Source organism: Austrofundulus limnaeus, unplaced genomic scaffold (assembly GCF_001266775.1).
Source record: "Austrofundulus limnaeus strain Quisiro unplaced genomic scaffold, Austrofundulus_limnaeus-1.0 Scaffold49, whole genome shotgun sequence".
NCBI classification, from domain to species: domain Eukaryota; kingdom Metazoa; phylum Chordata; class Actinopteri; order Cyprinodontiformes; family Rivulidae; genus Austrofundulus; species Austrofundulus limnaeus.
In genome coordinates, this window is record NW_013952451.1 from 28,193 (window position 1) to 41,179 (window position 12,987).

Here is a 12,987-nt window from a genome sequence, read left to right on the forward strand (position 1 = left end):
CACACACACACACACACACACACACACACACACACACACACACACACACACACACACAAATAAATAAAAATCATAACTTCCTGTTCATGGTGCAAATAAAAAGTCAGATGCATTTCATAGAAATAAAAAGGATTTCAGATATTAGGATGCTGATTAATGGAACGTATATTGGTTCATTTATATTGTTGGTGTCTTTGCAGAAAAAAATAGCACTTCCAAAAAAAAGGTTTTTCTGTTTTGAAATATTTTTAACTTTACTTAAGTTATGCTGTAGTAACCTATTTGTTTCCATAAAAACCAGAGGCTGATGACTTGTCTAAAATAGAAATTAGAAGGTCCCTCAAAAGGGATAAAGTTACTTTTTTTTCTGAGCCAGAGTTCACATTGGATCTCTAAATTAACTAAAAAAAAATCAAAATAAACACAATGCTWTTGCTGAGACCAAAATTATCTAAGTGAGAAATTTTCAGAGAACAACCCAGCATCCACATAATCTTCCCCCTACTCTGAATTTAAATTCCTAAACTTTTGCTTTCTGCTATTGCTTTTCACTTTACTATCYCTGCAGGTTTTTATCATAAGTTATAGATTTCCCCTGTGGTTCCTCTCAGCAAGGGATTTCATGTTGTGCAGATTACAGTATAGAGATATCCCTGGGTTATGCTGATGTAAAAAATAACCAGAAGCAGGCTAAGTAAATAACAATTTCAAAGTGTAATTCTTTTTTTTCAGCAACTTTTTGTGCATATGAAACTAAGGAAACAAAGAGAACCTGGAGAGTTAAAGGTTTATGAGGTTTTCTTTTTTACAGCAATTGCTGCTTATTGAATTCCAAAAAAAACTATTTGAGTAGCTTCAACAGCAAGCTAAAGTAATAATGTAAATCAAGCAGAAACAAAACTCTATTTCATGGTTCACATTTATTAGTGAAAAACCAAATATGTGTTTACACTAAGTTGCCATAAAAACCTATTGTTGCCTTTGCTAAATTGTTCTTCAATGAGCAACTAAAAAAGTAATCTTCTCTGCAAATGAAGAGATAAAACTGGCTTCTAATGACAAGTGAAGCAATCAGTGTGATGTGAGGTTATTGTCGACTGAAGCATTCGGCGAGGCACTGCTGCATTTCACATGACATCAAATGAGATTAGTCACTCTTTCAGATCCTAAATAATCTCTAATCAGGTGTGGAAGACTTATCAGTTCAATAAAGCACAGCTGGTGCTGGCAGGTGGATGAGACCGTCATAATGTAGCTTCTTTTTGGAGGATTTCAGCCTTATTGGAGTCATAAAAATTGGCAATTTCAGCCTCTGAGTGAGGCAGAGATCTGAGTCGATGTGTTTTAGACTCTACACACAAACTTGTTTTTGTCTGTCTAAATTATACCTTGATTTTATTTATTTATTTTTTTCATGATGAATAATTTTTAAATGAACTTTTTGGATAGGAGTTGTTGTAAAACTTCTGTTTTGTTAGTTGCATTCATGTGTTCAAGTTAGATTTGTGAGAAAACAGCATCTTTGTTCTTGAATGCATCCAAAAACAGCAGCAGCACCTGCATATGGAGACAAAAAGTCCTGGAGCTGGATCGTTTTGGTCTTAACGGTAATAATAAACAAGATTTTCTTTTTCTTTTTAAATGAGCCAAAACCTTCTTTTTATTACACCCAAACAAAAACWAGCCTATACATTAACAATACCTCGATGTGTAGCACGGTATAGTCTCAGTTTCTGTTTTTTATTCTGATAAAGAAAAGTCATAAAATAATAACCTCACCTGATGATGACATACATGACAAGGCAGTTGCCCAGCAAGCCCACCACAAACACCACGGAGTACACGGCGGTGATGATYGGGATGATGGGGGACATGCCCTCCTGCGCCCAGCCATCTTCATCATCGTGGCTCACGTTGCGGCTGTCAGAGTCTCCGGATACCCAAACWGTAGAATTGACCAGGCAGTCCTCCAGCAGCGCGGACAGGCACTTATTGTCTTCTTTAAAAATTTCTACTGGTGCGCTCTCCATGTCGACACCTGGGTTTTGTTTTTTGTTTTTCTCTTTAGACTGAAAAGATGGAAAAGGACCAAGTGGATGAGGCGCAAACTGTGCCACAAATGCGTAAAGTAGCTCCAAGACTTCAGGCTTCATTATTTAAAATAGAAATAGGAGTAAGAAAAAAAAGATAATGCAAAACATTTAGACACAAACTGGATGCGCACAATATGAGGAAAAAAAACCTGTAAGCACATCCATGTAATCCTGCTGGTTTACTCACCTTTTCCAATTAGCGAGAAAGCCCGGGATAATAATGTTTCCCCTTCTCGTTATTATTCAGCCCTGCTTGTTTTTTRGTTGCCTCGGCTGAAGGTTCCGGCGCGTCAAAGTTTTGGCGACGGTTCTGCTGTGCGCCCGGAGAGGAGAAGCGGCGGCGGCTTTGCGGACACTCGTGCACACGCGTCGATGGAGGGGGCGGTGGCGCGCAATCAGGCTATAGACCTGCCCAACGCACACAACCACACACAATTTCATAAAAATATATCATGGCAGAGCGGTGACAGGCTCTCCACAATCACCGTGACACAGAGGGGAAACTGTGTAACATAATTAAGAAGGACACCCCTAATTTGTGAATTGTAATAAGAAATAATAAAAAAAAAAAAGTTGCATTGCAGTTCAAAAAAATGACCCATTGGTGATTCAGCAGATCTGTAAAAAAAAAACACATTTTCTGGAGAGGTGAGAGGAAGAGACGTGAATCTGGAAGCTTTCAGCCCCAGTGTGTGTGTGTGTGTGTGTGTGTGTGTGTGTGNGACCCACAGACCCCTCCCTGACCCACAGACCCCTCCCTGACCCACAGACCCCTCCCTGACCCCCAGACCCCTCCCTGACCCACAGACCCCTCCCTGACACACAGACCCCTCCCTGATCCACAGACCCCTCCCTGACCCACAGACCCCTCCCTGACCCACAGACCCCTCCCCCACAAGAACAGCAGGACAGCAAAAGTCACGCTTTGGAAACACGCGTAGGGCGCATCCACCTCGCCAATGTGGATGTTCTAAAACTTCACGTTTAAAGTCCGTGTTTGTCACGCGCGCGGGGGCAGGGGGGGTGCGTGCGTGCGTGTGTGTGTGTGTGTGTGTGTGTGTGTGTGTGTGTGTGTGTGTGTGTGTGCGCGCGTGGCATTCATTGGAGGTTCATAAACACTTTTTACTGGACCAAGCACTGCACATTTAAGGTGCTTCTGCTTTACTGGACAGAAAACCATTCAGGAACAAAAAAGGGACATGATTAATGACTGAGGTTAAAGCACCCCAACCAGAGAGGACAACCAATAATTTCACCACCTGGGTCCATTTTAAAACAGAGAAAGCTAAACTTTTCTGCTCTCCCCTCTGATGCTTTACTTGATTAATTATCTCATTTAAACAGAGAAATCACTCCAGATTTGAAAAACTTCCCAAACTACTTAAAAAGCTTCGTTAAGCTTTTGTCTTCTTTTTTCCATAAGGAAGATCAAAACATTAATGCTTGGACAATGGACTGTGAGAAGAAATCAAAGTATTCACGCTGGCACAGGGAGAACATAAAACCTGCATTTAGAAAATCCCCAGCAGACAAGCAGGATGAGGACATCCTTGCTGGGAAGAGACAATAAAAATGCAAACATAATTGCCTCTGCCTCTTTATTAAAATGTTTGCCTATCTGCCAGCAGAAGCTGACAAAAGCAGCAGGATGAATTCTGAAGTGTTTTGGGCAATATTTTCTGCTCCTATTCAGCCAAATGCTTCAGAACTCATTGGATGGTGCTTCACAGTGCAGATGGACAATAAGCATACTGCGAAAGCAACCACAGAGTTTTGTAAGGCAACGGCCAAGTCAATCACCTGAACCTGACTGAGCTGCATTTCACTCGCTGAAGACAAAATTGAAAGAAAAAAGCCCCAAGATCTGAAGACAATTGCAAAAAAAAAAAAAAAAAAAAAAAAAGGATCTGGCAGAGCGTGACCAGGGATGAAACGCAGGATCTGCTGATGTCTGTGTTCCAGATTCATCCAAGGAATGCCACCAAATATTAAAAAGTGAAAGTTTGATTCATGATTGTAACTTTGTCCCATTKCTTTCTGTCCCTTAAAAATTGGGTGGCACATCTAAAACCTGTTGTAATTCGTACCTTTCACCTGATCTGGATTTAAACACATTCAAATTAAAGCTGAAAGTCTGCAGTTCATCTTGTTTGTTCCATGGTGACGTTTGCAGACAAAAAGATGAGAACTGTGTTGATGTCGAAATATGAAGATGATGTAGTTCATAGGAAATGCGGAGCAGATTATTTGTTAGGAATTTTATTGTTTTGCTTATGTATACATCCTTAGTACACATACTTAGTCATGAGTCCTGAAGTTACACCTTAGATAGCTTCAATTTTCCAAGATTCAAACACAAATGTTAACGTGATTGCACTTTTTGCAGTTGCTGCTTTTATTTTAGTGAATATATTATATGTCAGCAGGACTATTCATCTAAATTACTGCGGGGGCCACAGTTACTGCAGGCCAACAGCTCAGGGGCCAAACATCCAGCAATTAAAGCCYTTGTGTAAATAAACCAAATATTCTTTGAATTAGTTTATTTTGCTGCATTCATGTAATAGTGTTGTTAAAACTGTATCAAAAAACAAAATAACACATTATGCCTCCTATTTGATATAAATATTATTTTGACATCTTTGACTTGCCACATTTTTAAACCAATTTTATTTTTACTTATCTTAGTTTTATCTTCAACTGCTTTTAGTTTTAACTTGGGTGCTCATAGAACTTTTTTCACCAGCTTTTAGCCAATATTCTGATGTTTCTGATACCACACATATCTATGTCGAACTGAAATAACTTATAGTAATTAAAGTAGAAAACTGGGAGTTTTGGCTTCAGAGCTTAATGAACCGATTAGCGGGCCAGACTTTGGTCACTCACGGGCTGAATGTGATCCATGGGCCACCAGTTGAATAGCTCTGTTTTAAGTATAAATGAAACAAATCATGCCTGCACTTTTTTTTGGACCACTCAAGCTGGAGGGGCAGGTGGTGGAATGTGTTACAATTTATGTCCTTGACAACATTCAATATGTTGACAGGCTAAAAAAAATCATTGCATTGCACTGTGAAAAATGAGATAAAACTTTTTTCTTGTATATGGTGGCAAACTCACCACTCTAACCCAACTCATTTTACAACCAGACAGTAAAAAGAAAGTTGGACTCCATCAATGAGGACTCTTCATCTCCTTTATGACTTCTACTGCTCCCAGGAACCTGCCAGGGTGCCTTTTGGCCAAACAAAATGAAGTTTTAGAAGACCTTTATATTCAAACATCCACATCAAGTAATAGCATTGAAGAAAATATCACTATTCTTATAGTGCATCTGCTCCTGAAATGGTTTGTTTTGATGCAAACAGATAAAGCTTTTTTTTTTTTTAACCAAATTCCATCAGTGGGTAACAAAACATGATTTTTAGTCTTGAATTTGAACTCAGTGTTTATTCTTTCTCAAAGCAGAATCCTTTCATGATGGATTGTGCTGTTATGGTACAAACTCTAATGCCCCTCCAGGCTGACGTATTAAGCCCAGTTTTCTTTTCAGAAAAATCCCCTCCAGTGTGGCAGCCGGAAGAAACGACACTTCTTTGTCCTGCAAAGCTGGCACTGCTGGCCAGTGGAAAAATAAATGTCACTTCTAGAAAATGTTATCTTTACCTGGAAAATATTTCTCAAGTTTGAAAAGCTTGATGAAATAACTGAGAAAACTTCCCACAACAAAAAATAACTTTTTGTAGACTCCAAGAAATGAGAACTTTTTATCGTCTGTTACATTGCATGTGACCTGTTAGCATTTAGTTTGTGATAGGAATGACTCTGACCAGCTACGAAACCAGATTTGATCTCAAAGTCCATAAAATTTATTGAGTTACAAAAACAAAACAAAAAAGACAAATCCTGACATACAACTTATTTACAGTTAAGAGGAAGAAGACATCTTCAACATGATCATTACAAAAAAAAATCAATTCCACTGAGACTCAGGTGTGATGGGTCAGAAGTTGTTGAAGTTGAGCATATTTCAGAATGATGAAGCCGTTCCACATTCCCAGAGGATCCATCAGAGTGGACATGCTGGTATGAGCCATTATCACAATTTTGAACCATTTTACAGAGAAACCTGGACAGCGAATCTCCCACAGATCTGCTCCCACGTTGTTGAAAAAAAAAACTTTTGATAAGCAATGGAACAGAAAATAAAATAAAGTCTGCAGCATTCAACAAGTATGATGGAACAGAAAACAMTAAAAATTATTTCCTCTTTGCAAACACAGTTTTACTGAGAATTAAAGGCTTAAAGGCAGGACAAAACCTTTGCTTCAACAGCATTTAAGAGGCTAGTTCAGAGGAAAATAAACATAATATTTTACCTAATGTAAATAGTTTCTGAATGAATTTTGTTTGAGGAAAATACAGTTTATTTTTGACAGGTGTGTGAGCAAAACATCTTAAAACAACTCAAATCTCAGTGAGTGCTATTTCATGAACATTCAAGTCCTGAAACATTCCAGCACTTTCAGGACCTTGGACAGTTCCTTCAGTCCTTGAGACCGTCTAAGTGTTTCCTATCCAAGGGTACACAAGTATATTACAGTGGGTATGTGGAAAAATTTCAGAGATGTGTGAAAAAAAATAGGACTGAGATATGTAGGGCCCTATGATTTCCGCAATACAGAAATTACAGATGGAATCACAAAATTAACACAAAACGGAATCCAGTATAAAACATGGAATCTCACGGAATTTGATCATTTGGTGAGTTTCTGACGTATTTTGGACAATACAATGTATTTTGGATGCTGCTGTTTTCTGCACCTGCCATTACCTGGTTTATTTATTTAAGTACTTATTCACTTTCAAGGCAAATTTTTTTCTATATGTTTAATTTGAGTTGAAAAAAAGAAAATGTCTGAGAATTAAATGTTCTAGGGCAGGGTTTAAGTACTTATTCACTTTCAAGGCAAATTTTTTTCTATATGTTTAATTTGAGTTGAAAAAAAGAAAATGTCTGAGAATTAAATGTTCTAGGGGTTAAATAAATAATTTTCATTAAAAAATCAGTTGTAATACTTTAAAATACTACAACCACACTACAATATATTTATATGGCTCAGGGGGTACACAAGTCTAAAAAGGTTGTGAACCACTGACATTACTGTCTTTTTTTTGCACCTTTGAAGAAATATATCTACAGGAAGTGCACCAAGCAGCACATACAGTAAACTATCCTTTTATTGTTTAATATCATTCAGCAACAACTGAAAATATTGTAAAAGATCACATTTGTTCAAAAATAGAACCAAAATTCAAGACTGAACTCAAGTGTAAATAAGTTATATTCTTCTTTTGCTCTGAACAAAATCACATTTATTATGCAGCAGCAACACTGCCACTAAGAATAAAGAAAATARGTTTACTTTTGATGCCTTTGGCTGTATTTTGTGTAAAATAGAGCATTTCGGTCAAAATGTGACTCATTTTTATGTCCTCTCTGGGGCTGGGGCTCATCTACAGCTGTTTGCTTCTGAGGACATAAAAAGATCTCATTTGTTCGGTCCTGCAGGCTCTTAGGAAGTTCTGGATGTGTGAGCTTGTGTCAGTAATCAGGGTGATTGTACAGTTTGCAGACAAAAAAAACATAGAAATTCAAATCTTTTTTTGTTCATCAATTTTCTCACTCAAACTATAAAAATAATTTGCTTATTTCTGCTTAAAATATCTGTTTCCAGTCAACGTTTCCTTCTCGAATCATGCTAATTGTTTTTTTAAAGAATAATAATAATAATGCATGCTCTTAGTATCTATATTTGTACCGATATTATGAAAGTTCCTTTTTACCACGAGGTACTTTTATCCCTGAATGTTAATTAGAACACTCAATTTTAGWGCGAGAGCCTGAAATAGGTCTCAGAGGATGCCGCAAATTCATTGCTTCATTTATCATCCACAGGGCAGATGACTTTATGGCTTCGCTTGTCAACAAATTAAATTCAGCGATGTTGTCCTTTGATTTTTAGCCTCAAGTAACTCTGGGGAAAAACTCACATATGATAACTAATCCAGAGATTTAGAAAAAGAAAAGAAAAAAAAGATGCAAATGGTTGAAAAAGAGAATAAAAAAGCCCTTCAAACATGCTCCAACGCTGCATCACCCCCCAATGTCCATAGAAGGAGAAGAAAATGAATTTGAGAAGTGTTCAGTGCATGCTGAGATGAGCTGCAARGCTGAATAGAAATAAGCTGGTGAGGAGAAGGAAGGAACACGAGAAGTAATCTCAGAAAGGCAGACAAAAACAGACTCTATCAGTAGGACGGAAAGATTTCCATCCATGAACTCAAGCCTGAACCACCTCGGCTGCCTGTAGGAAGCTTCAAAAGTACGTCTCTGCSCCTCACATGGGACTTCTGCTGTTGTTGTTGTTTTTTATGCTGGGCATGGAGTGGCTGGATCAGTCTTTTCCAGACACACTGTGTTCTTTTTTGCCCTGGTGGAAAACACATKTTTTCCTCCAGCTTCACTCACAAAGCCTCAGCAGGAGCAGGGGCCATCCTTAACGCAGCCAGGATCGGCTGAAGAAGAGGATGCCTCATGGCAGTTACAGCTTCATATGAGTTCACGTTGCCAAAACTATAAGTCTTTGTTGAAATCTACAGAATCTTTGGAGTTTCTCTCATTTTCTTAGAAAGGCGATCTTGGGATAGTAATACATGAAAAAAATATTAAAGCATGTTTTTAGATGCTGCGAAAAAGATTTGTTGACACGTTTCACTTTCAGATTTTTGTATTACTGTATCTTGACAAAATAAAGAGATTTCAAATATGAAATCGAAACTTGTACTAAAGTTTAAATTTGCAGATTTGTGAGTGTTTTTTTGCTTTAAATCATGTTTTAATGTCATACCCTTATCAAAAACATATCCAGAGTGTTGCTTTGACTCATTCATGCATGTTTGAGAAATCCATGAATCACCTGTGGTAGCCATGTGGAACGTTTGCTAGTACAAAGCTCCACCTATTTGTACAAAGCTCCTCCCTGGAGCTCAGTCTGCAGCTGAGCTCCCACCCCAAAGAGCATCCCTCCCCTGAAACATTGCTGTGAGAGTGTCTGAAACATAGGAGGTTCTTAGACAGAGGCCAATTTCAAAACGTTTGGAAAGGCTAAGATGCAAAGACAAATTTATTTTTGATATATACAGCATTTTAATAACAGCTGAAGGTAACATAGTTACTTGATTGTGTTAAAGGATTGAGGTACGTGCCTGAAAAATACACTATACCCCCCTGCCCAAGGATGGAGAAGAAAAATGAGGATAAATCTTGCTGACTTTGTTAAAAACATAGAGGAACTTTTAACATTAGCAGAATCTTAACATGATTTTCAACTGTTCTGATCCACATTTGTCATACAWGATGAAAGGAGGCATTCAGGAGCAAGTCAAGGTGAACCTGGCAAGCAAATGGTTAGTGTTTCCACTTTACAGCAAAATGATTTGGGGTACAGAACTCCGGTTTTCTCCAATTTTCATCCACAGCCGATTCGAAAATGAACGTAGAGTGGTGTCATTCATGTCTTATGTACCTCTGTGAGCCCTGGGATGGACTGGTGAATTACCCCACTTGTCACTCATTGACAGCTGAAGAAAGGCACCACTGCTTGACTTTAGCTTCTGTAAGTTCTTGTCGGCAACCTGATCCTGCCAGTTGCAAGTAGGAAAATTCTTGCTGTGCGTGATATTCCAGCAATACTCAAGTAAAGCGTTAWAACATCAGTGTGTCTGAGCATTCCTTTTTAATCCAACATTTTTTGTATCTATCATTACTTTCACACCAAATAAAAGTGAAAACATCAACCTGATATATCAGCATTACTGAAAAAAAAAACATAAATCTGTCAAATTTTATCTTTTACGTTTTACAAAAAAAAATGTTTTACCCATTAATGTTTCAGTGTGGAGGTGGTTTGAAAAGTGACCAAATTTTGGCTTTGAATTATTGCTGACAGTTACATAACAGATGAGCCATGCTGGTTTTAGACTTTAGACACTTTTACTTAAATTCACTTTATTCTGCTGCAATTATAGTCCAAAAATGAGTCAGGCGACAAAACAGTTCAGAAAGGATTCACTCTGCTATCCAAACAAACTCTGGTTTAAGCTGCGGATTTAAATTTAAGCGTTCATGAGCAAATCACCGGACAATTATTCTTCTCAGGCTAAAACCTGACCTCTCATTGAGGAAGTGCAAAGCCTCCTGAGGAATCAATGCATCACATTAATATTCTGAAACAATCCAGTCCTTCTTCTAAACTCATCTCTAAAGGATTAAAAAAAAACCCTGTCAGGGTGTGATCGTTCTGACAGAAACTAAAGATTATATCTACAGAGAGGGATTAAATAGATTTAAAAGAAGATTATATCTAGAGTAGTAAACAGCTCTTCGTGCTACAAATGTTTTCATGCAAATACAACCTCTCCACCCACAAATACTCTCTCCCACCCAAAAATAAAACAGTTAATTCCACTTCATCACGATGCTATTGCTGTAAATAACCATAACACAAAGCAAAGATTAGCAGCAAGATCTTAGCATGACAGCTACATTGATTATTTGGACCTAAAGACCCCATGGTGCAAATATGCTTTGATCTTCTTGTGACAGGAGTCCTAATCGATCTCACCGTTCACTAATGCCCAGTGTTGCTGATGACATAAAGAGCGTGCCAGTACTTTGCAGCTTTTATGGAAACGTGTGGGAGGATAGCAGAGAATCTGTCACCGTTCTGTTTGAACTCACAAGCATGACGAGGACAGACGATGTTTCAGTCGCCCGCACCAACACCTGYAGAGGTCAGAGAGGATTCTCCCATCGAACCTGAACACAGAAGACTCGCAACAAGCAGAGTCGCAAATTGAAATAAATTGGCTCTGGATTTCTGAGGGTTCAGACACGAGCGCTCGTTATCACAGGAGTTTGAAAAGTTGACTCCTCTGATGTCCTTGTGCCATCACTGCACACTCACGCCCACAAACCCTCCTCATCTGGGTTTAATCAGACTCACCGAGTTGTCCTGTTATCTTCCACAATCCATAATAAATGCACGACACCAGTTATTAAATTCTGCCAAACGTTAGTTTTTCTTCTTTGTTGTACAAACTTTAAATGCATCATTTTGCTACTTAAAACATATGGGTCAAACAATTATATTACATACTGTGAAAATCTTATTAGGTTGTCATAAATTAGTCACAAAGAGTCTTAATTATGTCTAAATATGTTTGCATTTTATCCTCTGTTTTTGTAATTTTATCACACTACTGGTGCCTGTAATGTCAGATTCTGTTTTGTAATCAGTCATTATTTTTCTTTAAAGGTTACCAACGCTTCCCAAAGCTGTCTCTTATTTCTCACACTTTATGACTCATAGAAACTAAACTGAGAAATGTTTGAGACAGGTTCCAGATGCTTGCAATGATCTGTGACTGTTTTGAGATAAAAGATGCTGTTGTTAAAAAGAAGCAGAACCAACAGATTTAAGAATTCATTGTTACCTGCTGTTATTGTTCTGTTAAATACTTCTTGTTGAGTGTTTGTTAGTTTTGTAGTATATAAGCCTATAGTTTTATGGTATTTATTGTATTTATTGTTGATGAATGATTTTTTTCCACTGCTGGGTGTCACACAAACCCCCTTGGGGATATTAAAGATAACTTGGTAACACTTTATACACCTTATTTAGCCTTAAATAACACTTAATAAAAGGTTACTTAACCTTGAAAAAAATCATTAATTAAGGATTATTCAGACTTAAGCTATGAATTAACACATTTACTAATGTTTTACCCATAAAGACTAATTACTTCTAAAGCCAACATACACATTGTTTACTAATGCTCAACAAATCAGGAATTAACTATTCTTTATACTGTGTATATGTATGTAAGTACTCATAAAAATGTATTTTCACACCATGTGTTAGACCTGTATCAATGGTTAGAGAATGTTTGAACTGACTATCTACTAACCCTGCAGTGCATCAATAATTAAGGCAGTTGTTAGTATTGCCCGTGCGCCTTTGCAACCTGCCAAGTCAAACTTCCTCCAAATACACAGGCTAAATGAACAGACAAACAAACAAACAAACAAACAAATAGAAAACACTGGAGTCACAAGCAATAAAATAAAGGGTCTTTATTTAAAAAAAACTGTTTGTATTTCATGTATTTTATTAATGCATTTGGCCCACAGGCCTCAGATAGGTTTTCATTTTTGCTCCTCTCAGGGAATGTTTTAGCCACCTTGCTCTGACCAGGAAGTTAAATGTATGCTCAGGCAGCAAAGCCTCATGGGAAATTTCATAATTTGATCAAATCTGAGTATTTTGGGTGTTATAAAGTTTGCAAATCTACATGTGTGCTTAAATCTAATCTAAACATATCCTGTAGTTACTTGTGTTATCATGTTATATAGTGACTGGATGAATGAATGTAATGAAGTGGAAATTCAGTTTTTCTACATCAGAGGACAGAAAAGTACTAACTGGTGACTATGATTTACAAATGCTTAAATAAACACAAGTGTTCACAAAAAGACTAAACTAACACCTGCCTTAATTACTGTTGCACTGCAGCGTTAGTAGATCAGTTCAAACATACTCTACCAATATGCCTAACACATGGTGTGAAAGTATGTTTACATGAACATTAACACACAGTCCATAGAATAGTTAAACAATGAGTATGCTGTTTTTAGAAGTAATTAGCCTTTATGGGTAAAATATTAATAAATGTGTTAATTCATATCTTATTAAGTCTGAATCCTCCTTAATTAATAATGTTTTCAAGGTTGAGTAACCCTTTGTTAATGATTAATTAAGGCTAAATA

At 37.4% G+C, this 12,987-nt stretch overlaps 1 protein-coding gene across 1 annotated transcript in view; it reads right to left on the reverse strand.

Moving 5' to 3' along the window:
• Positions 1-2,589, reverse strand: part of LOC106517460 (delta-type opioid receptor) — a 4,709-nt gene extending 2,120 nt beyond the window's left edge. Inside the window, exons 1-2 of the mRNA XM_014008312.1 lie at positions 2,281-2,589; positions 1,780-2,069 (exon numbers count right to left, since the gene is read on the reverse strand). Of these exons, the coding sequence (XP_013863766.1) occupies positions 1,780-2,030 (251 nt within the window). The 5' untranslated portion in view covers positions 2,031-2,069; positions 2,281-2,589. The remainder of the gene's footprint in view (positions 1-1,779; positions 2,070-2,280) is intronic.
• Positions 2,590-12,987: the final 10,398 nt, after the last annotated feature.